This window comes from Apteryx mantelli, chromosome 2 (genome assembly GCF_036417845.1).
Source record: "Apteryx mantelli isolate bAptMan1 chromosome 2, bAptMan1.hap1, whole genome shotgun sequence".
Lineage (NCBI taxonomy): Eukaryota > Metazoa > Chordata > Aves > Apterygiformes > Apterygidae > Apteryx > Apteryx mantelli.
Window position 1 is genome coordinate 160,347,012 of NC_089979.1, and position 21,990 is coordinate 160,369,001.

The following is a 21,990-nucleotide window of genomic DNA, read 5'->3' on the forward strand; positions in this document are numbered from 1 at the left end:
TTCATACTGAACTTGTGTTCTAAAACATTTCTGATGCTTTTCTACAGCAAGCCTGTATATTGCTGCCTATAAAAGATGTGGGTGATCTCACATGTGTGATCATTATACACATAAGTATATGCACTTGTTATTGAATTTTATGCTATTTTTAGACCACTTCTCCCACCTTATCTCCTCTGATACTGATAATTCAAAGCTTGCTCTTGAAAATATGAGGTAGAGTTTCTGAAGCCCTAAAATTAAAATATGACACTGATGGTTTCTGCCATATCTGCAGGACTCTTATTTTACAGAAATAGAACTGTATTGGTTTGATATGATTTTTGTTCTTGGCAAATCCCATGGCAAGTACTAGCTCTATTTAAATAGTTTGTACCAGTATTTTTCCAGAAAATGAAGTGAATCTAATGTCTACAATTCTCCAGGATTTCTTCCCTCCTCCCTTGTTTCAAGACATCATCTCTTCTCCACAAGTTGTTAGAGATAACCAGCCCTGAGAGCACTGTATCCAGATTTCTGGGTGCGCAAGAGGCAAGTTCAGCAGCAGCTGATCTGTAAAACTCTTCTTATTTAAGGATTCTCTAATATAACCTTTTCCTCTTCTAGCTTGAGATTTTAGACCCATACACCTGGTGCTGTGGTGATCACCTCACTTGATGCATGACACAGTTTGGTCTTCTAAGCATTATTTGGAAGCTCTCCATCACCTGTGTAGCTGATCAGTCATTTGCCTGTTTATTAAAATTATTTTCTAGTTACCTTATGTTGCTATCTCATTTTTGTTTTAGCTTGATTTTTTTTGTGTGTCCTTACGTGCTCACACTTTTCTTATTAAACCATCTTTGATTGGACTTAATTTCAGCAAGGCATACCTGGAAATTCATAATCCCTTTTTTGTTTCTTTTGAAAGTGGCCAGTACTTACCAGTTCCATGGTTCTCAGATGTTCTGGAATGATCGTGCCTCTTGGGCCACTTCTATCTATGCATGACTACCTTTGGATTGGTCAGAGTCATTCATGTGGAAGAGGCAGCCAGGGTAAATGGTTTGTGGTGTGTGCTGAAGGAAAAAATGTATTTCTTGCTACAACTATCAGTAACAGTACTGGCAGCCCTTGTAACCTGTGCTGCAATGAATCAGAAGTAAAAACCACAGGTGAGGTATACAGCAGGGTACTGCTGAATGAATGCAATCACTGAATCCACTGTGGCTGATCTCTGGTAAATGGGGGAAGGCATGAGTGACAGAGGGAGGACGTAGCTGAAGATGCTAGAAGATCACACATGAAACTGAATATGAAAGAAAAAAAGAATTAGGAAGCAACATTGCCCCTCTAACTTTTATTTCTCTAAATATAAGGTCCATTTAAAAAAATCATTTGTTCTTAGAAAATCTGGTTCTGGAGTTGGAAGTACAATCTGTTGTCAGCTAAATTTTATTAGGTAGAGCATTATAAGCTATACATATCAACATTCAAGAATTTTCTTCTCATAATATGAGCGACATAAAGGACAAATGTGTCTTTCTCCCAAGGAAAACTCTTCAAATGCTTGAAGACAGCTATGATGAAACAAATGTGAACAAGAAAGCAGAACAGTCTGTCGTGAAAACTGATTGCTCTTACCAGAAAATATACAGGGAGGAACAGTTGGACTGAGTGGCATAATACAAATAGGACAGTCAAATATCTCTTGCCGAAATGCCTAAGTAAAAAAACAAAGCAAAACAAATCAAAAACATACTGTAGACTAGTAAAACAATGGAAGGTAAATATAGAAACAATGTGCTAATTAAAATTTAAAAATTGTCATAAATTCTAAACATGTAGTGTATTTTGACTAAACCAGTAACACTTTGACTCTTGGATCTCTTTGGGCTCTTTAATTGATTAGAAGAGAGATGCTACTTAAGTAGGAGCAAATCTGAGTAGTAAAATCTTTTTAATATTTCTCATTTGGAACAGTTGGACCAAAATATAAAAACAGACAAAAGTTATGCTTAAAGTCCCCCATGCCTCTAAAGTATATTAAGCCTCTAAATGCAAAACTGCCTGAAGAAAAAAATAAAATAAAATAAAATAAAAGCACCAGTCAACCTGCATCTGTATCTTCTCCCAGTCAAGTTTGCTTAATAACATTTCTTTTCCTTCCAACTGCTGAAACGCATCTCGACTTGCAGCTATAGAAGAATCTATTTCAGAAAAAAAACCATCTAGGTTTATATCGTAAGAACTCAACAGACGATTGCTGATATGTTGAACCTGAAAAGAAAATGAATTGCAATTGGAGCAGAATTTAAAGTTATTTATAGGTATATTTATAGAATATATACATTTCATATCTGGATGAATCATGATGGATTGGACAAGTGGGCCTGATTAGTTGCGTGATCTACCCAAGATTTTCTTTTGTTTCCTCTCCTAAGAATATAGAAGTTGGGTTCTTTGGATGTGGGAGTGCTGACAGACATCTCTCTAAGGCTCAGGCTCAATTGATGTGCACTTCAGGCTGATACAGAAAAAGGAACTGCTGTTTGGAACAATACTTTGCTCAATGGTAAGGGAATCTGTTGCAATTCGCAGCTGGTGTCCAGTGTGGACTTAAAAGTTAGAAGCATGAGGTCTTCAGACTCTATTGATGGACCATTATACTTCAAAGGAAGCACAAGGTTCTCATATCTGAAGTTTCCAGGATAGATCTAGTATTCTTAACCCATATGGGTGCAGCACAAAGATTACAGCTGCGTTGTAGAGAAAGGCTGTATAGTACATCCTGAAGTATCGGTTATATGGTGGTAAACCAGTCCATCCACTGGATGGATCAGTGCAAGATACTCAATGATAGAAGAAGCGTATTAGCGTTGTCCTTGGTATAGACTTTTGTGACCTTGTGTTTTAAATACACTTCTGCTTGTTGTACATAGCTCTAAACAATCTGATCAGGCTTACTTGCATTGTATTGTATTTGAGGATGTTCCAGTCAGTGCTCAACAAAATAAATACCTAAAAGCAATGGAAGTAAGTGTATCCAAGCCCACTCTGAATTTCCTAAATGTAATGATCATCTTAAATGAAATCCAAACTCACAGCGGTTACTGTGTCTCATTACTACCACAATGTCTGAAAGTTCTGTAGGGAGTCGCACAAGTCTTAGACTTGTCCTTTGAGACTTTTTTCTTAAATGGTTTCAGGAGTTTTAAGAAACATTGAGAGGTGTGAAATGTGAGCCTTTCTCTACGTACATTCGTTGGAGTGGAGACTTAATAGAAAAACAGTTGAGCTATCTTTTCAGGGAGGATGGGATGGGAAGAGGGGTTGTTGTCAAGGTCAGACAGCTGGATGGGAGCTGAACATTTTCCTGTTGTGTTTCACTTCACTCCTTTTGTAGCTCTTCCCCACCAGGACATGTGCTCCATTACAAATGCTAAAGTGACCCTTCACAGCATGTATCAGAATATTCAAAGTGAACTTTTGTAGACCCAGAGAAATAAAGAACCCAAATCCCACAAAAGCTACTCTGAAAAAGTCAGTTAAGATTTTGAGATATTATTTAAAGTTTGAATTTCCCAAGTTTTCTTCTAAAATTACAAAAAGCCTCATAGCATCACCTAATATAATAAAAATATTAGGTTCATATGATGTGCAAATATGGAAGTGTCTTATAGAGAAACCCATAATGCTTCTCTTTAAAGACTTCAAAGACAAACGTTAGAAGTGTCCAGATAAGGGAAACTATTAAGTAGCATAAGTTGTTTGCTTCTTGAAGTTAGACTGGTACTGTGTATTCTTTTTATTTTACTGTCTCATTCACTGTTGTTATTATTATGACTTACTATATTTGCAAATGACCTCTAGAACAATAGTATATTGAAAGGATGTATCAATTTCTGTTCCAATCAGGTTTATTTACATTAATAGATGATGCTAGTGTAAGAACTTAGTATAACTTAAGGAGAAATCTTCAGAGACCCCTTGTATAGCATCTGTACTTAAACAGCAATGTGATATGAAAAGAAGCAACACTTTCTGTAGTTTGTGAGTGAAGTACTGTATCTAGCAAAGAGTAGATGGATAATTTTGTGCTCCCTCATGACTCTTCACTCACCAAAAAAAAAAAAAAAAATCTTATTCTGTCCCATGCAAACATGCACACTGACCTTTAGTGGTATGTGTAAAATAAAAAACAAACAAACAAGAATCCCACCACAGGCCTCCTTCAATATTTACACTTTGTGGTCTCCAAACAATCCCAAATAATCACACTGTGGACTTCCTGAATGGGACATGAAATACTAACGCACTAGAGTTTACTTTAATCAAGTTATAAGTACGTCTTGAATGTTTTAATGTGATTATGTATTTTTAATAAAAATTACTAGGAATGTCACTGCTTAATCTAAGCTGTTGTTACCCAGGTTCTAGGGTTGAATTATCCCACTTTGCAATGTTAACTGCTCTTACTGGTTTCATTTTAAAATCTACTGACTTCATGAAGAACAGGAGAAGATTAGATCTAAACCTTATATTATTCATGGTTTCTGTTCAACATCAACACTTTCAGCCTGATTTATGCTTGGTCTTCATTTATATTGGTATCAAACATGAACATACCTGAACTGTTTTCTTAAGAAAGCTAGAGGGATGTAAAGAGAAGTTTGAGCAGCCATGAATAGGCTTTTACTTTCACTGATAGCTTCTCAGGACCCAAAATTTGAGAAAAGCAACAGTATTTTAACTCAGTCCTGGCCAGTTTCTATTTCTGCAAAGACAATACCAACACAGAGTATGTGGTCAGCTCTAGGACTTGGCCTGTCTTTGAACAGTGGTATGACTAGACAGGCTGCTAAGGAAAATTAACCAATAAAGAGCTGTAAGCAGGAGGCAGATAGGGGCCAAGCTAAACTAAGCTGTGCCCCATTTCTTTCTGTGGCTGCACTGTTTGCTCCTTTTTCCCTGAGCAGTGAGAAGCCCTCCATTTCTTCCTTGAGCTTGCACTTGCTTTTCTTCCCCATTTCACTAAATGATCCTGAGACTCCCTTCATAATTTTCCTTGAATAGAAACTGTAGAAATAAGGAGAGAAAAATGCTTCTACTGCCTAAGACGGTGATCTATTAAGTTCCTCTGCTGCTAAGATACTATCTGCTTTGAGCTACTCCTGTATTTTCTGCAGTATGACCTGACCCAACCCATACCCATCAATCAGCAAATGAAGTCTAGGGTTGGGAAGAAAAAAATGTAACTGAAATTTAACCCAAAATTTATGCTAAATGGCATTTCAGTATTAAATATCAGTGTGAACAGTGGACAGAAAGGAATAAGGATTTTTTATAATTTGGATGTTATGTACTAGTGTGTAATTTAAATGTGTAATGTGTAAACTAATGTGTAATTTAAATGCTAAATCCTGCTGTGTTTCAATGCATAATACTGATTTTTTTTTTTTCCAGAACAACTGAAACTGATTAACTGAATCTATTTCTGAAAACACCATACCTCTACATTTTACCTCTGTGACTTCTTAAAACTTAAATAGCATGGCATAAACTAAGTTTCGCATATTGATATAGGATTTCAGATACTACATCAGTCATCCGTACAGCAGCACAAGACTATGATAAAATAAAACGATGAAACAAAGCACGGAGGTGAACTTTGTCCACAGGGAAGCCTTTTTAAGTGATCCAATGTCAGCAAATTGCTTACTAATGTGTTGACTTATGGCAACCCTCAATAGTAAAATGAAAAGGCTGGAATTTACAGCATATCAATGAATCAGTTGATAAGCTTTTACTGGTTTAATATCCTCCTAGTTTTGCTGCTTGGAGCCACTTCAAGTTAGCAACAGAATGTTTACCATCTCCATGTGATAAAGGAAGTCAAACGACTAAACAAATTCCAGGACCATTATACTGTTTGGTGAGATTTAAATTAAAATTGTTTGGAGAAATCATGTGGAGGGGGAGGAGGAAACTGAAGGCAACTACACCATTTCACAAATGACTTACCTGGCTTCCTAAACAATGGTCAAGATTTTTAGCAAAGCTGGAGATAATGTAATGCGTTTGAAAAGATTTAACTGCACCAATAAAAGACTATACTACAATTAAATGACATATGCAAGTGACATTTATAGGTAGGATCAAAGAAATTCACTACCTAACATGCTGCCTTCTAAGTAACACTTTGCTTTCTGTGCATAGTGGTGTTACTTTTTAACATCATTTGGTTTCAGTGACCCTTTTTGTCTCCTTTGATCTAAATTATTAAAAATTTGATTGGTGTAATAAGAGCTACTGTATCACCATGAAACAAGTAATATGCATATTTCCTAGCGCTAATATTTCAGATGTTATTTCTTATTCCGTGACATTTATTCAAGAGTATGAAACTTGACATTTAGCCTTTGTGAGCCTTCCAAAGGAGGGTAGGGTTATTAAAAATCTAACTGCTAACCTCTGATATTTCCCCCCCCTCCCCAATTGTGATGCCATTTGATTATGCTAACATTTAGGGAGTGACATTTTAAAAGCACAGCACAAGTTTGAGAGGTAGAATTCATTCTAGAAAAGCTTTTTAGCATCTGGGAATGGATAGCTCCTTGTGAAAAATTACTTTAGTGTTTTCATTAACCAACACTTAGAAGTATAAGAGCTAACAGCAGGAAAACTCATCTACAATTCTCACCTGAAAGCCACTAAGAAAAATGAGTATATATCTTTTAATCATAATTGGTACTAAATTCATTCAGACCTGGCTAATCCACATGAGAACACTTAATAAATTTATTTTTAATAGAAAGTAGAAGAAGTAGTGCCCATTTTGTTCCCTGCAAAATCCTGAAGTGTTACATATGAGAATTATTTCTTAATGCTGTGGACTACATGCAGAAGCTACATTAAATGAAACATTCACTGTGGGTTACCACCAGCTGATAAAATGTAGGCAGTGTTTATCAATTTGTTTCTCCCTAAAACAGACATCTAAAGTGCCCTTAAAGGGAGCCCATGTTAGGTAGCTCAGGAGACAGCTGCTGTAGACATCTGAAGTTAGGTGAAAGAGGTTTTAGCATATAACACTCAGCTGCAAATTTCAGCATATTTAGAAGATTTCACCATTTCCCCTTACTGCAACCTTGTTTATAACTAAACATGGTATTTTGAGCCCCAAGACAGTTGAGAACCTTACTAGGAAAGAGACATAAGACTTTGTTCCCCTAATGCTCCATGTGGAAAAATCTAAACCTTTCTGTTGCTCCTTACTATTGAACTACTTGAGGACAGTCACAGTTCACCAAGGTGTTTGCTTCTTCCAAGCTTAAGTGTGTGAGCACTTTCAAAGGTAATGCTAGCTTTCTTCAGTTACCTCCACACTCAATTTCTCTGCTATGCAAAGAACTTAGCGCTTGCTGATTAAAAGGCAACATTAAGGATGAAACAGTAATACCCATTTTGTTGCAAAGGTGTGCAAAATCACCTCTAGGGTACTGGCCTCACTATCATACAATTTGCATAACATAGGAAGAGAGGGTTCCTGCCTCCAAAGCTCTGCTCTAACAGGATGCAACCAAGTAAGTATGACAAGTAATGAAAGGATAGGCAGTAACAAGCCTTCTCCTGCAAGCACTCTTCTATTTAACTAAAGAAGTGATTTAAAGAAATAAATAAAAGTATTGGTTTAAACCTTCTCCTGATTTGGCTTGCAACTTGGGTGAGAGCATTTTCCCAGTTGCATGCATTGGCTGTATTAAATTGTATTAAATTAAAAGATGACTTCTGTGGCTCCACGAGGGATGGTCTGGTAAGCACTGAGGATGTGTCAGAGCAGCTTATGTTACTGGAGAGCTGAACTTGACTGTCACTAAACTGGGGAGAGAAAGGAAGTTAGCAAAGAGGGAGCTGAGGATTGCACAGGGTCTTTGCAGCTGGCTGCTTCAGGGGAGGCAGGGTCATTGCAAAATTCTTGTACCTGATCTGGCCTCATTTGTACAGGGTCAGGACTGTTTTCTCCCTAACTTATTGTAGTCTTGCATCTGAGCAGAAGTTAGAGAAGGACTAGGCTACAGAATGGAACTATCCAGTTCAGTGTCGAATGAAGGAACAATAATAGTGAAAAGCAGTTACGATTGTTTATAGATTTGTTTCTTGAATTACTATATCCTCCTCATATGTTTCCATAGGAAAATAAACTATTCTGACTTATCAAAAAGGAAAGAGAAATACAGGACCTCACAAAAGCCCCCCCTGTTGTAGGCTTAAGACAAGACAGCCTTAAAATTAAATATTTAAATTATTTTCCTCACTTTTACCTTGAAAATAAGGTGAAATGAATAGACTAACAGAACAGCTGAGTGATTCCAATGCTGCTTGTTTGACACAAGTAAGGAATAAAGGAAAAAGTACAGAGCTGATGTTGAAGGGTTTTGATATAAGGGAGCTGAATAAAAACACCAAATAAATAAATGCAGCATACCTTTTCTTCAAAGAACTGTTTTCTTAATTTGCTATCTTTAGGAGGCACTGTTTTTCTCACGTTTTTATACCATTTTCTAACAACATATCCCCTCCAGGAAGCTTGAATTCTGTGGGAAACAAGATGTTCTTTCTCAAGAAGAAGAAATACAAATTTATTTAATTTTACTCTTTATGTGAAACACTCATTTCATACATCTAAATTTTTTTTAAAACTTTGACTTTGGTAGTGCATCCATTCTGTATAGTTTCTGATTAAATTAAAATTTTAACACTTTTGGAGCACTATTTAAAACTAAATATAGTCCAGTGACAGCATGTCTAGCAGAAATAAGGCTTACCTGATAGCGCACTTTATTTTAAACAAGCGTGCCCCATCATGTATTACTCTGGTCTGATACTGCTTTTTCCTGCACATAGGACAAGACTTTTTACCTGTAAATTTTTCAAAGGCTTTCAGGCATGCCTGAAAAAAATAATTGTAATTACTTACAATACATTTACATATCATTGGAATAGAAGAAATAGATTAGATTACATCATATAAGAGCTGTTTATTCATCAATCCATAAACACTTTACAAGATGCATATATCTGTAATAAAAATGTTAGAGAATTTTGTAAATCTCTATATTCCCATGAAATCTTATAAATTAAACTATCCCTGTTTAGTATATAAATTTATAACTCAGTTACAAACTGTGTTTTCCTACACATTTGTCAAAAAAGGTAATAAAATGGAAAAAGGATCTCATCACAAAATATCCTTAAACTACATTTCTTACAATAAAAATCTGGAATCAGAATTATTTTTCAAGATAATTATATTTAATTCATTAAGATATTGACTCAAGTAGTTTAAAATACTCATGTATTATGTGCTTGAATAGTTAAGCAAAAATGTACTCACTTTATGAAATACATGGGAACATGAAAGCAACACCTGTTTTTCAAAGGAAAAAAAATAACTTGACTTTAAACCATTCTAAAAGCTGAAAAGTAGAAGAATGTTGACAATAAAATTCTGACTGCCTGAAAGGTCATTAGTTTCTTTCTGTTATTGTTGCAATCTTTCTGGTGAAAGTAAAATTAGTCTTCTATAGAAATTACTTTTATAAACTACATCTTAAACCAATGTGTGAATTTTGTGTTAACACACATGGAGTGGCAGAAAGCAAGAAACACCAACTGCTACTGATTGGAGCAAGAGATTATGAAACAAGTACTTAAAATGAAAGCTGATTAATTTTTTCCCCTTTCCCCACAAAGACATTAAATTTCAAGAAGTGATATACATCAAATGCAGCATTTCACACACACAAAAAAACAAAAGAGAAAGTATGTTCACAGGCCTCAAGAAAACTTCACCTTTATCTGACCTAAGTTCCCACCAAACGCTGGTGATCTCCATCCTGACAAAAGATACTGAGTTGGACAAAAAAGGCAGTTGGTTCTTAGAGGACGGAAAAACTGGGAAAGGAGTGAAAACCAGAACAAGTAGTGTGCACTATTGAGCTGGCAAACACAAAAGGATTAATGGCTAGCAGCCAGCTGAAGGGAAAGCTTTCAGATACAGTGGCTTTTTTCCCTTGAGGGAGGAAAGCTAACGAAACATTCAGGACAAAAAGAATTCCAGAGGCATTTCCCTTTTTGTGCCAAATCTAAAGTAAGTAACCTTTTGAATGATTGCTGTCTTTTGCTCTCTCTTGTCAAGGTTTAGATTTTTAGGGTAGCCAGAGACTGGCAGAATGGTCTTGTTATGCCAGATCCATCCCCACCTGTCTTTGGACAATTGTACACCTTTTGTTAATGCTGAGGTAAAAGGAAGCAAAAGCCCTGCTTCTAAAGTTATTAAAGACCCTGATTCATATCACAGACTTGATGGCAAAAATCTTCAAGAAAAATGAAAATGGGGAACAGACAGAAAAAAATACCGTAAAATTCATGTGGAAAGAAACTTGCAATCAGTTTGGACAATTATGCTAACTACCATCATCGCCTTTCTAAAGCAGCACTTCTCTTCAATCAGTCACTTGTCCCTTTTCTTTAACATTTTCAAGATGATACAGGAGAGAATCTAATAAAACATGATGTAAGTACGCTTATGCTACACATATGCATCGCATAAAGCTACTGAGGTAAAATGCAAGCATTTCTCCAGATAACCTGAGTGAGTGAGTGAATGGTATTAAGAGCACACCTACTTCATTTTCCAAATACAAATGTCTGTTGAACTGAAAAGTAACAAACTTGTGAGAAAATAAAATATATCTTAAATTGTATAATTAGTGAATATTCACCATGCTGATGAACTAATGCTAAAATCATAGCTAACTGGAGTTTAAATGAACCTATACAGTAGCCTATACTTGCTTTGCAAGAACAGATAAAAAGGCTGATTTACACTCTTCCCTACTGTCATAACTTCAGCAGTGAAGAAATACTACCAACCTTTCTCTGTCATGTCTTTTTTCCGAGTATTTTCAGAGTTGACCCATAACAGCTGGGCCACAATATTAAATACTAAATGACATCTTAAAATAGAATCTTTCATTTTTTTCCCTTCTTTCAGCTAATGATTTTTAGCAGTAACCATGGAAAATCTTATTTAAACATGACTTTGTGTAGTCCACTTCACAGTTATACACGTACCTGAGGCTGAAGTGCAAATTCTTCCCTGCATATTGCACAAGGCTGTACAGAATCTCCATGCTTGATGGATCTCTGCTTTATTTTTGCCCATTCTTCAGCAGTGAGTGGCAAGGGAGGAGGCTCAGCTAAGCCTAATTTCTGAGCTGTGGACAGTAACGATAACAAATCACTGAATAAAACCCAGTGACAGATGCAGACAATGGATTTCTTTTTTTCATGTGAAATTCATTGATAATGCACTTATTTAAAAATACTGTATACAAATTTATTATCAGACAAATTACCATAATGCAAAATACTTCTTACTATTAGTTAGTTATTTAGTAATTGTCAGAACCAGATCCTCTTTTTCATACAGGATTTATATAGGAAATTTTTAAACGTAAACTTTTATTTGCCAAGTAATATCAATTTATTTTGATATCTGTTCAGAGCTATTAAGATAGGGATTATTAACTAGATTGTAACAATGCAAAATAATGTAATTTTGAATCATGAATATATACAAACAAAATCTCTGTTAGAATTTATTTCTCAGGGTTTTTTAACATTACATTCTTGTTTTCTCAAAATTAAAAGGAAAATGGATAGGGTAGTATAATAAAAAAACAGTTGCTGCTGCAAAAAGCTGAAGTATAATATGAGACTGTGAAAGATGCAAGAGGAAGAGCATAAAGAAACAAAGAGATGGTCACAGGACACCACTATTTTAGTGTCACTGTAATAGTTGCGCTTGTCAGTCTCAAATCATAACAGTGAGGTCCCTTGCCGGATGTCCATATGAAATCTCTACCTTCTCAAGCAGGGAAACAGTAAAGATGTGTGCAAAATTTCCCCCCAAAATTGGTAGAAAAAGGCTAGAGTTGGTATTTCAACAGCAAATAAGATGAGAGTAGGTACAACAAAGAATAGACCTTTTTCATCTTTGAACACTAGAGGAAGCAGCTTGTGTGGACTGACCCACGTCAATGGAGGGATGCCCGAGACACATGCACTAAGCCAAGGAAATTAGTCCATGATGGGGCCTGTGATGATGCTTGCTAAAACCAGAAAGGAAGAGGGACTTGCAATAGTTAGAATGCAAGCTGATGAAGTTTAGATGAGAGGTTTAGTTGAGCATGGGGAAGGAAAGGTCAACTCTTTCATTCATACCAAAGAACAGAGCTTACCAAAATCTTTGCATAAAACAGACATTAACAAGCAGCACGTATTTGTTCTGAATAAGCTTTCAAAACCCAATTAGACAGTGTGTCCAAACCCATTATACTGATTAGTCATGAAGAGAAAAGGAATCCTGACAAACCAGTGAAAGAATGGGGTTTTGGTGATCCACTTGCCCAAATACGTGACTATTCTAGAACAGGATCTGTCAGTTTTTGAGACAAAAATTCTGCTCCTGAGCTCATCTCTCTGCAGATGTATATTGTTAATCATTTAAAATTTGCTCAAAACTGTCTTTGATCTTTTTGCTAGAATTCTATGAGGTACTGAAGGAATTCTAAGGAATATTTTCTTCCCTTTGGCTCAAACATCTCTACCTAATCTACTTCCTTGTGAGCTCATGACTTTCTTCAAATGTACACTAATTTGATTCCATGTCTTAGAACAAACAGATGACTCTGAGATTTCAAGCTGTGTCAGTTTATGCTTTTGGAACTACATCTCAATCTGACTAAAGGAAAGTGCTTTCTCTTCTTCAAGGTAAGTTTATATTACTAAGATTTAATTAGCTTCTCATAAATTTGAGACAGTCCAGCCTGTCCTACTTTGGTCAATATAACTGTATGATTTTTGGCTTCAGTGATTTTTTCTGGTCTTGTTCATATCCAGAAAATAGACTTGCACAAGAAGTTTTCCTGAATGATCACTAAAGGGTTCTACTTTGGCAACCTTAGCAGATCTTTGGCAGTCCTGATGAATCCAGGCTGACGAATTCCAAGTCCTGAAGTTGAATTTTTGAGTGTTATATGTTCTAATCTGAATTACAGGGTTAAAATGATTCAGATTCTTTAACCATTCACACATATGTTCAAACCATACAGGCTGCTTTGTTACTGTTATTTCCCTTTTCAAAGGTATCAAGCCAAAGGTCAACCAGTGGTTTCACAGTGCATATAAACTGAAGTATCAAAAGAAAATTTGAACCTGTGCTGTAGATTACACGGTGGCCATATATGAATTGTCTTACAGGCACACTGTGTTAGCTCCCAGACAACTTGGTATCCAGGCACTAAATGCAGCACATCCCCATATGTTCTGAACCTCATAGCTCTGCCTACAAGCTGTAGGCTAGAGTTCAAGCCAGTCAACATCAAGCAGCAAAGTGCATACATATGTATTTAAAGAATTATTTTCAAAATACAAAAATCCATACCGCATTAACTTAAAATAGCATCGTCTATCCATTTTCGTGCAGTAAAATGCACTTATCTGGTGCTATTATTGATACTGCAAAATAGTGTGAGCTTCAAGAGAAACAGGAAGGATCCTGCAAGCTAGAATCTAAAAACCAGTTCAGAACATGTATTCTGCTTAAAGCTCATGTATGAATTGCTGAAATGGGTATCTGAGTGGCAAGAAAGTTCTCCTAACCAGGAATACTTTCTCTTTTGACAATCCTTCTCCTGAAGAGCATATACTGCACAGATCATTGTTTCCTCTACAAAAGAAGATGAGTCAAATTATATAACACATGATAAAGGTTTCAGTAAAAACATGTATCAAATTTTGTCTTACAGTCATACCTAAGGGTGAACGAGTAAAGAAACAAGATACCATTTTGATAGTCCAATATACACACAGTGCCTGTCTTTATAATGACAAAATGTGGATACACAGGGAGGGAACAAGATAGCAAACCAGTCACAGCATGAAAGACAGTAACACAACATTTAAAATGCTTACCAATGACTTTCTTCCAAGCATTGTGGTCAGAGAGTGTTTAAAGGAAGACAATGAGATGGCTTTGTGGAAAGCCTTTTGTATCCCCTCGGGGTAAGAAAAGATGCTTATTTAAAATTTTCACAAATGGATGATTAAAGCTGCCAAATAGGAAGAGATTGGAGGTGAAACCTGACTTTTAAATAATATAAACCAGATGGAATACTTGTGAGAGCCAGGCTATGCATGTCTTTTGAAGAGAAGCTTTTGTACAACATGGTTGAGGAAGGAGAACTGGCAGCAGGACACACAAGAAGTGATATGTGGTTGAAGCAAAAGGCTCTCTACAGATATTCTCAAAACAGCACTTTGAATAAATACAAGCAATAAAAGCTGTGAAAGACTACATTTATCACATCTCAAGATGTGCAAAAGTTTTCACCCTTATGCACCAAATATTTACAAACCCAACCCATTTGCTGACACACCCATTTATAACTAAATTATTTATCTTAAAGTGAACATTAGCAAAGCTATTACATACATTAACCTTTAAACCCTAGTTACTAGCTTTCAGGACGCAAGTCCCTATTGAGAAAAATTTAGTGATGGGGGCCTCTGAGATGTTGTTTGATATCCACAGACTAAAGAAGAGAAAGTTGCATTAAATTACCTTCTCAGCATTGTTTCACAACTGTAAGGTTTAAGAAACACAATTCTTATTAAAAGAGAAAGGTTGATACAAGCATTACAAAATAAGAAAAATTATAGGTGAAAATACTAATAAGCAAAACCCAGAAACAATTGAAACAACTTTTTAAGATCTTTCAGCACATTCTTTGGAATCACTTGCACAAACATTCATATAGGACCTCTCAGTCAATGCTGTGATTTAAAGAGAAAATACTTTGTCTTTCTTATAATTGCAGAGGAACATGCTCACACTTGGACTGCATTTTTTCACCACAACCTTTAGCTTCCATAATCACTTGTTATTTATATTTGTGTTAACCTCAGTCCCTCTTTGCCGTTTTCTTCCCCACTATCCTCTCCTCTTTCAAATTCCTCTTCAAACCGAACCAAACAAAAAATCCTCCCATCTTTAGAATTACAGCCATGTAAACATACTAATAATCACCTTGTCTTGCTACCTTTTGTCCTATCCCTTGTTACACTCATTTGTTGTGTATTATCTTAAGTTACCCTCTTAACCTTCGGTTGATTCCAAAAGGCAGATGCCTGTGCTTGTATGGAGCCTCACTGATTTACATGGTTTTCTTCAGAGCTGGGACTACTGTGACAGTTACTACTGCAAAGGCAACATGATCTTCAGAGAGGCCTAAGGGCATTTTTAAGGAAAAGAATAAATAAAGCAATTACTAATGATGATGAAAGTTCATTACACTTAGAATTGCCAATTGTGCAGCTGGAAGGTCCTTTAAAAAAATCCTAATCAAGACAACCATAAGGATGGAAACAAAAAGACGTTCATTGCAAGAACATTGTAGAAACCTTTAGAAAAGGGAAAAGGAGGACGGAAACTGATACCTGGCAAGCATATTTGGACTCCTGGTCTGCTAAGATGCTCCCTGGTGTTGTTTTTTCATACCAATATTATCGTCGCTGCTGTACTACTATAATGCTTTTTAAATGTGAGTTCTCTCACCAGGCATGATTCCAAGCCCTCACATCTGTGACTTTTATCTTGTTGCATGTTTGCTTCTAGATTTGAAAAAGGTATTTAACTACAGGTGTTAATTCTTCCCGGGTTTAGCCCCAGGACCATTGTAAAAACAAACCTTTTTAACTTTGAGCAAAGGTGGGTATATATTAACAAAGAATACATTTAATGCAGCACTAGTCATGTCTTCTTACTAAGTAAAAAACCAAACAATTTTAAATAGACTTACAGAATTATCTTAATACTAAAACATACCCCTAAATAAATAAAAAATCCAAATAGCTGATATTTTGAGAATATGATTGTGAAAGTTATGACTGTTCATATATAAAAATTATATTAAAAACTGTAAAAAAAATCCTGCCTCTTAATGAAGAATTATTCTTCATCAAGACATACCAGTTTCCTTTTTTACCTTCATTGTCATAAGAAGAGTAAGTTTTAATACATTTCAGATATAAAAAGACATATTCAAGCCACTGATGAAAATTCTGTTGTTTAAATGACTGCTTACATCATGGCCTAAATTGCTGAATTTTGACAAATTTTAAAGTAAGCTCTTATGCTATTTAGCATTAAATTTGAAAAGAAAGTTTAGCTTCTGTTTTTTAGATTATTTTAAATAAAAACAGCAATTCACAGATCAGAATATAATGGTTTACCTAATGTTAGTTGTGGAGGATTGGGATCAAGAACATACTCCTTTTCTGAATCTTCCTTTTTTTTGTGGTGAGTGCTCTTTTTTCTTAGTCCAGTATCTACTATTGCTCTGACCATCTCTTTGTTCACAGGTTTGTAAATGTTCTTTATATTCCTTGACTTTGACTTAAAAGGATCCACTAATGAAAGATCCTGGAGCTGAAGATCGTGTATAATATGATCCTGTAAAGCAACTGCAGTAACTACTATCCTCTTCTGTTTGGAGGAATGGCCCTAAAAAAAAAAAAAAAAACCAAAACAACAAACTTTTCCACAATTAATACTATAAATGCTTTTTAAACAGGCATATTATACTAAATTCAAAGAAATTCTGCTCTTCGCCAATGTTTTTTAGTTGTCAAAGGCTTTTATACGCATACAACTCCTGTACTTGAAACCTAACATACAATTACCATACCGTGAAATTTAAGATTGATGTTTCTGCCACATCCTAGTTTCAACTTATAAAAAGTCAAAAGAAATCTTTGATTTATCATTTATATTAAATAAAATAGGAGTAATTTTTAAGTTTTAATTACTGAGCCCATAATTATTATATGCAATAAACTCATCATGGACTATAAAAGTTTGGCATGCCCAAACACATTTTACTTCAATATAATTAAAAACAATCCCAAAGGCTAACCTCATCTTCCAAAACACTGACTATAAACAAGAATATATTATTTTTATAAAGGGAATGGTCTTATCTATTCCTCCATCTCTCCCCACCCTGCCACCTTATTTTAAAAGATGTGAACTTGTACCTTGCAAAAATCAGGATGCTCCATTGATAATCTTTAGTTGATTTTTAAGTCAGGTGGCTCTACAAACAGAAATGTACAAGAACTTGAAGAATATTTATCAGCAGAGATAGTCTCATTGCTAGCAGAATAGAAACTTAAAGTTTAATTCATTTTTTCTTAGGCCTGTCAGCAGGAAGAGCTTAACATAATATGTGTTCGATCCATCAAAACTCTGAATCTGTAAACAACAGATTATGCCTCCTCTGCTGCCAATCTTACCTTACCCCCAGTGGACTGCACGTAATGCATACAGAATACCTTCAAACATGAACTTAGGTGCCCCTCTTCTGGATAACCTCCCTCTCCTCATGTGTATTCCTGCATACGTTATTTTAATGTCCAACACGCCTACAAAGGATCAGGAACCTGACACACTACAGAAACACAAAGAAAAGGGAAAGAGGAATCTTCTTTTCCTAAAGAAAAAGAGGAATGCACTCCAAGGAGCTTTCTATGTAAGATCTACTGCCTCTTGTTTCACCTGAGGATTTGGAAGCTAGTTAAACTTCCACTGTTGAATACTCTTCCTCTTGCCACCTATTTATATTGTACCTTACCATTGCTGTCACTGGGCTCTCATTCTCCTGTGCCATTTCCACAGACATTTTATCTTCACTATGTATCGCCCTCCCCAAAGGCCAAAATCTGCCTACCTGGAACTTCACTCAGATACTTCATTTGCTCTCTGTACATGTAATTGAAACGTTTGGTTGTTATGCAGTACAACTACTGCTGAGATGTTTGACCTGGTTTGCTTTTCTCTTACTGCTCCTTGATCTCAGACCCAACTTGAGATACCTTACCCTACCCGAGATTCCCATGGCCCTTTAAGCTTGGGAAGTCCTTACAAACCTACTGCCTTTTCTTAGGACATCTTTCCTAACAGCTTGCTTAATTCTTTGACTACTTTTTCCCTACATGCCTCCGAGGCAAGGCAACACCAGAAGACACTTTTTCCTTCACAATGAATGGTGATAATAAATTTCGAGTGGACTGAGGGAAAAACAAGGCTTGTAGCAATGAGCCCCGTTGAACTGCCCTGCCAGATCGGTTTATTACAGACAGGTAAGCCTGATGAAGAGAGAGAGCAAAGACCACGTTAGCAACTCCTCTGGATCACGCTGATCCGCTCCACCGCGATCTCGACATCCGAATCAGCACAGCAGCAAAAGCTGCGACCCGGCTTTGCAGCGGAGAGGAGGCTGGCAGAGGGTGAGGAGAGATCTGGCTACGGGAAGTGGTCCGGGAGCCACTACTTGTGATGCTGCTCTCTGGTTTTTGCTTGCAGCAGCGCTTTGGGGCTCCCAGAGCCTCCTGCGGGCCCCACAAGCTGCGGGGGCACCGGGGTAGCAGTGGCACCACTGCCGCAGCTCCTCACACAGGGACAGACAGTGCTCCTCGTCCCTCTTCTCAGGGGGGACAAGGGTGCGCACCCTCTCAGGGAGGCATCCTCGGGGGCAGCTCCTCCCGGCTTGGCTTAGCACTGGCTCTCCAGGACATGGGCTGGTTGCTTTTTTTTAACCTCTTTTATTTGGGGGTGGACGAAGGGTGCAGACCTCTCCCCTGTGCTTGACCACAGACACCCTCCCCCCACCCCATTCCCTCAGTCACGGCCCGGCGCTCCCTCGCCCCGCCCCGCCCTGCCCTTCCTGACGGCCGCCGCCGCCCCTCCCCCCGCCGCCCTCAGCACCTGCGCTCGCCCCGCAGCCCGCGGGCGCCCAGCCGCTCCTGCCCCTTTAAGCCCAGCCTGCGCCCCGCACGGCAGGGGCCGCGTTGCCTAGCAACGCAACTCCCCAGCGTGGCAACGGCAACGGCGGCGACGGGGACGCCGCGGCGCGTGAGGGGGGAGGGGGCGCGCGCGGGAGGCTGCCGCGCAGGCGCGGTGCGCGCGCACGCGGGGCGGTGGGCGGGAAAGGGCGAGGAGGAAAAGGCGACGCCGGCGGCGGTGCCTTCTCCCTCTCACGCCTTCCCCGGCTTGGCACCAACGGCTGCCCACAGGGGCATCCCTGCGAAAGGCTCCTTGCCGCTTGTGCCCCAGCACCGGAGCTGCACGCTTTCCCATAGCTGCCCCTGCCTGTTTGGCTGTTTCTCCCTCAGCTCTGGTGGCTGCAGCTCATAGCTTGTGGGCTGGCCTTCGTGATCGTTAGTTTTGAAGGCTATTTTTCACTCTGCGTTTTTTTAAATAAAGGGTGTTTTCTTTAGAGCTGTTTCTAATTTGGCAGGTGGTTAGACGAGAGGGATTCCCTGTGGTTATCATATGCTCGAGGACTTCCTTCAGCTGGGGCTTTCAGCAGCGCCCTCCAGCTTCTCTTAAAACTTCCCAGTGATGGAGTTTGGGCCACACTGTCCTTGGCCAGTTGTCCCAGTAGCCCCCCAGTTAGCAGTGAACACTGTGTCATTTTGGATGGCCCGTGGTTTTGGCAATTCTGTAGAGTCATCGTTTCTAGAAAATCCTTGGTACGCGTGGGAAACATCCACGACCAATATCCATAAGGGCATAAGAATGGGTCAGACCAAAAGTCCTCGTAGCCCTGTGTCCTGTCTCTGGCTGCGGCAAAAAGCAGAGGCCTCGGGGAGACTTGAGTCTCTTTTTCTCTCAAGTCGAGAATAAGTATGGAAGCTGACTTAGGTCCAGGTGCACCATTTCTTTAGTCTTTTGGGTTTAAACACTTTTCAGGGTCATCAACTGCTACTGACTTGAGAAATTTGTTTTCTTGTAAAAGTGATGGTTTCTTAGGAAAAAAAATAAAAAGCAGGGAGGCTGTCCTGAGAGTCATCCTTCCAGCAGCATATAAATGGAGTGATTAATCCACTAGATGCATTTCTTCTCTGTAATTATAAGTAATTACTTTAAATTCAAATCTGCAAATGAGAATACCTCTGTGTACTGTGGGGGAAGATGCAAAAAGCGACTAAAGTGGCAATCTTTAAAATGACATTAAATCACTGATTGTTTCTAAGGACAGGGACAAAAAGATAAAATAACATTTTTTAAATGAACTAACAAGTTAGTTTGACACCAAACCTGACTCAGTAATATCATAAAGGGAGATTTTACAATATAAACTTTTAAAGGTTTTTCGTAATAAATTTTTATTATGAAATAAAATAGCAAATTTGATCTGCTACTGTCTAAAATTTAAATGAAAGGGTAAATGCTGCAATATTTGCAAAAATTAGCCAATTGATAAATAGAAAAATCCTTTGTATCAATTTTAATAAAAAGATACTGAGAAATACATCATTTGTGCGTATTTTTGTTTCACTATTTATTATGCTTGAGCTTGGTCCAGCATTCTTGTCTCTTCCCAGTATTATTACTTTTTTTTTTCAAGAATCCTCAGCTGAATTTTTTACAGTTGCTAATAAGCATCTTTTAACGAAAATGTTTGCCTTCTCTTCCATTTCTGTCATACTTCATTAAGGTGATCCTATACACATGTATGCTTAATTAAGGCTTTTCATTAAAATAAGCCTTTAATCCAAAGGTGCTGGGCCTTAATTGAAACTCAGAGAAGACTAGTGTCGTCCCTCATTTTGGTTTTCACTGTTACTGTACTTCCTACTGCTTCTAAACTAAAATGTCTGTATTAGCCCTAGCTGATACATGGTCAGGAAGAAATTAGCATTCATACTGCAGCCTTCTGCAGAGTCACATGCCTCTGTAATTGCCATTTCTTATTAAGTGCCACCTTTTACCAAGAGCCTCCACTTCAAATGCGAAAGGTTACTTTAAACACTCGAAGGACATTAACATAATGAGCATGCTGCCTGTTTCGAAGGTGACTAACAAGTGACTGATGATACCTGTTTTTATCCATGTGTATAATGCAACTTTAAAATGTTAATTGTATGTTTAAATATTGTTGGAATCATGGATCTGTCTAGAATGGATGTGTTTTACAGAATTCTTTTGCAGTAGATTTATGAAAAATGAGAATACTAGTCACAGGTTGGCAGCACTCTTCAGAGATACCATGCAGCGTAGTAACTTTTAAAATACCTGTGAAGGGTGAAGACACAGATTCAACAGTTCCTATTCTCATAGTACCAAATGCATTAGCAGAAGAGCCTGTCCATATTCTTGTAGAGCTGCAACTGCGATGGGTGCTGCTCATTTACAGAGGCAGGTGGCCTGTTGCCGTTGATGAGATGAGAGTAACTTTTTAGGGTGGGCTGATGAATTGAGTGGGTTGAATGAAGTTAATGTAGAAACTGCAGGAGAAGCGATGCTAAGACATGGGTTTGAACTAAACTAAAATATAGTGACTGTAATGAGCCCCACTGAAACTTGGTCTTTATACTATAGTATTGCCTGTAACATATTTTGACAGTTTTCCGTGTCAGAGGAGTGTAAAAAATGACATATATGAATAAAAAATGGTACTTTTGTGGAGTTTATTTCAAAATGATCAACATTTAAATGGTAGTTTTAAGAGAGCGCACTGTAAAAATGTATATTGACATGCTAAATAGAGCCTGCGTTATGGACAGCAAGAATGCAGTATCCAGCTAAAGCTTTTGTAATCTTGCTGCTGGAAGAGTTGTAATGTAGTATTGTGACCATGACATTAGGCTGCAGTTTTAACTCCAAACCAAGCTCCAGGCTGTGGACACTCAGCAGGACAGGCAATGACCTTTGCATGTGTGAAGATACTGATTTTTTTTTTTATTGGAAAGAAGGACATTGATGCTGCTGAAAGTATACAAGCCAATAATTCTTCTAAAAGTCAAGTGCACTGCTGTCATGAGCAGCTCATGAGAGCTCAGTTTGAATGAGTTAAGGAGGAATTCCAGCTTGAAATA

The 21,990-nt window shown here is 37.7% G+C and overlaps 1 protein-coding gene across 2 annotated transcripts; it reads right to left on the bottom strand.

Annotated features, from left to right (window-relative positions):
- Positions 1–1,404: 1,404 nt before the first annotated feature.
- Positions 1,405–18,954, bottom strand: RNF32 (ring finger protein 32). 2 transcript variants are annotated; one of them, XM_067292528.1, is made up of 9 exons: positions 18,875–18,954; positions 17,146–17,204; positions 16,342–16,612; positions 11,119–11,261; positions 9,377–9,409; positions 8,808–8,932; positions 8,468–8,576; positions 2,095–2,259; positions 1,405–1,702 (listed from the first exon to the last, which is right to left on the bottom strand). In XM_067292528.1, exons 2-9 carry the CDS (start codon positions 17,167–17,169, stop codon positions 1,466–1,468), a joined length of 1,107 nt encoding a protein of 368 aa, XP_067148629.1. In that variant the 5' UTR covers positions 17,170–17,204; positions 18,875–18,954; the 3' UTR covers positions 1,405–1,465. The 2 variants fall into 2 exon arrangements, with proteins under 2 accessions (XP_067148629.1, XP_067148628.1); XM_067292527.1 differs by having other exon boundaries at positions 2,087–2,259.
- Positions 18,955–21,990: the final 3,036 nt, after the last annotated feature.

Bases quoted from the DNA above. Each gene is read 5' to 3' on its own strand.
- RNF32 (XM_067292527.1), bottom strand. From the start codon at position 17,169: ATGGAGCATCCTGATTTTTGCAAG. The intron at 2,260-8,467 runs GTATGCTGCATT...TTTTCTTTTCAG, and splicing joins AACAGTTCTTTGAAGAAAAG to GTTCAACATATCAGCAATCG. The intron at 1,703-2,086 runs GTGCTTTTATTT...TTTTTTACTTAG, and splicing joins ATACAGATGCAGGTTGACTG to GCATTTCGGCAAGAGATATT.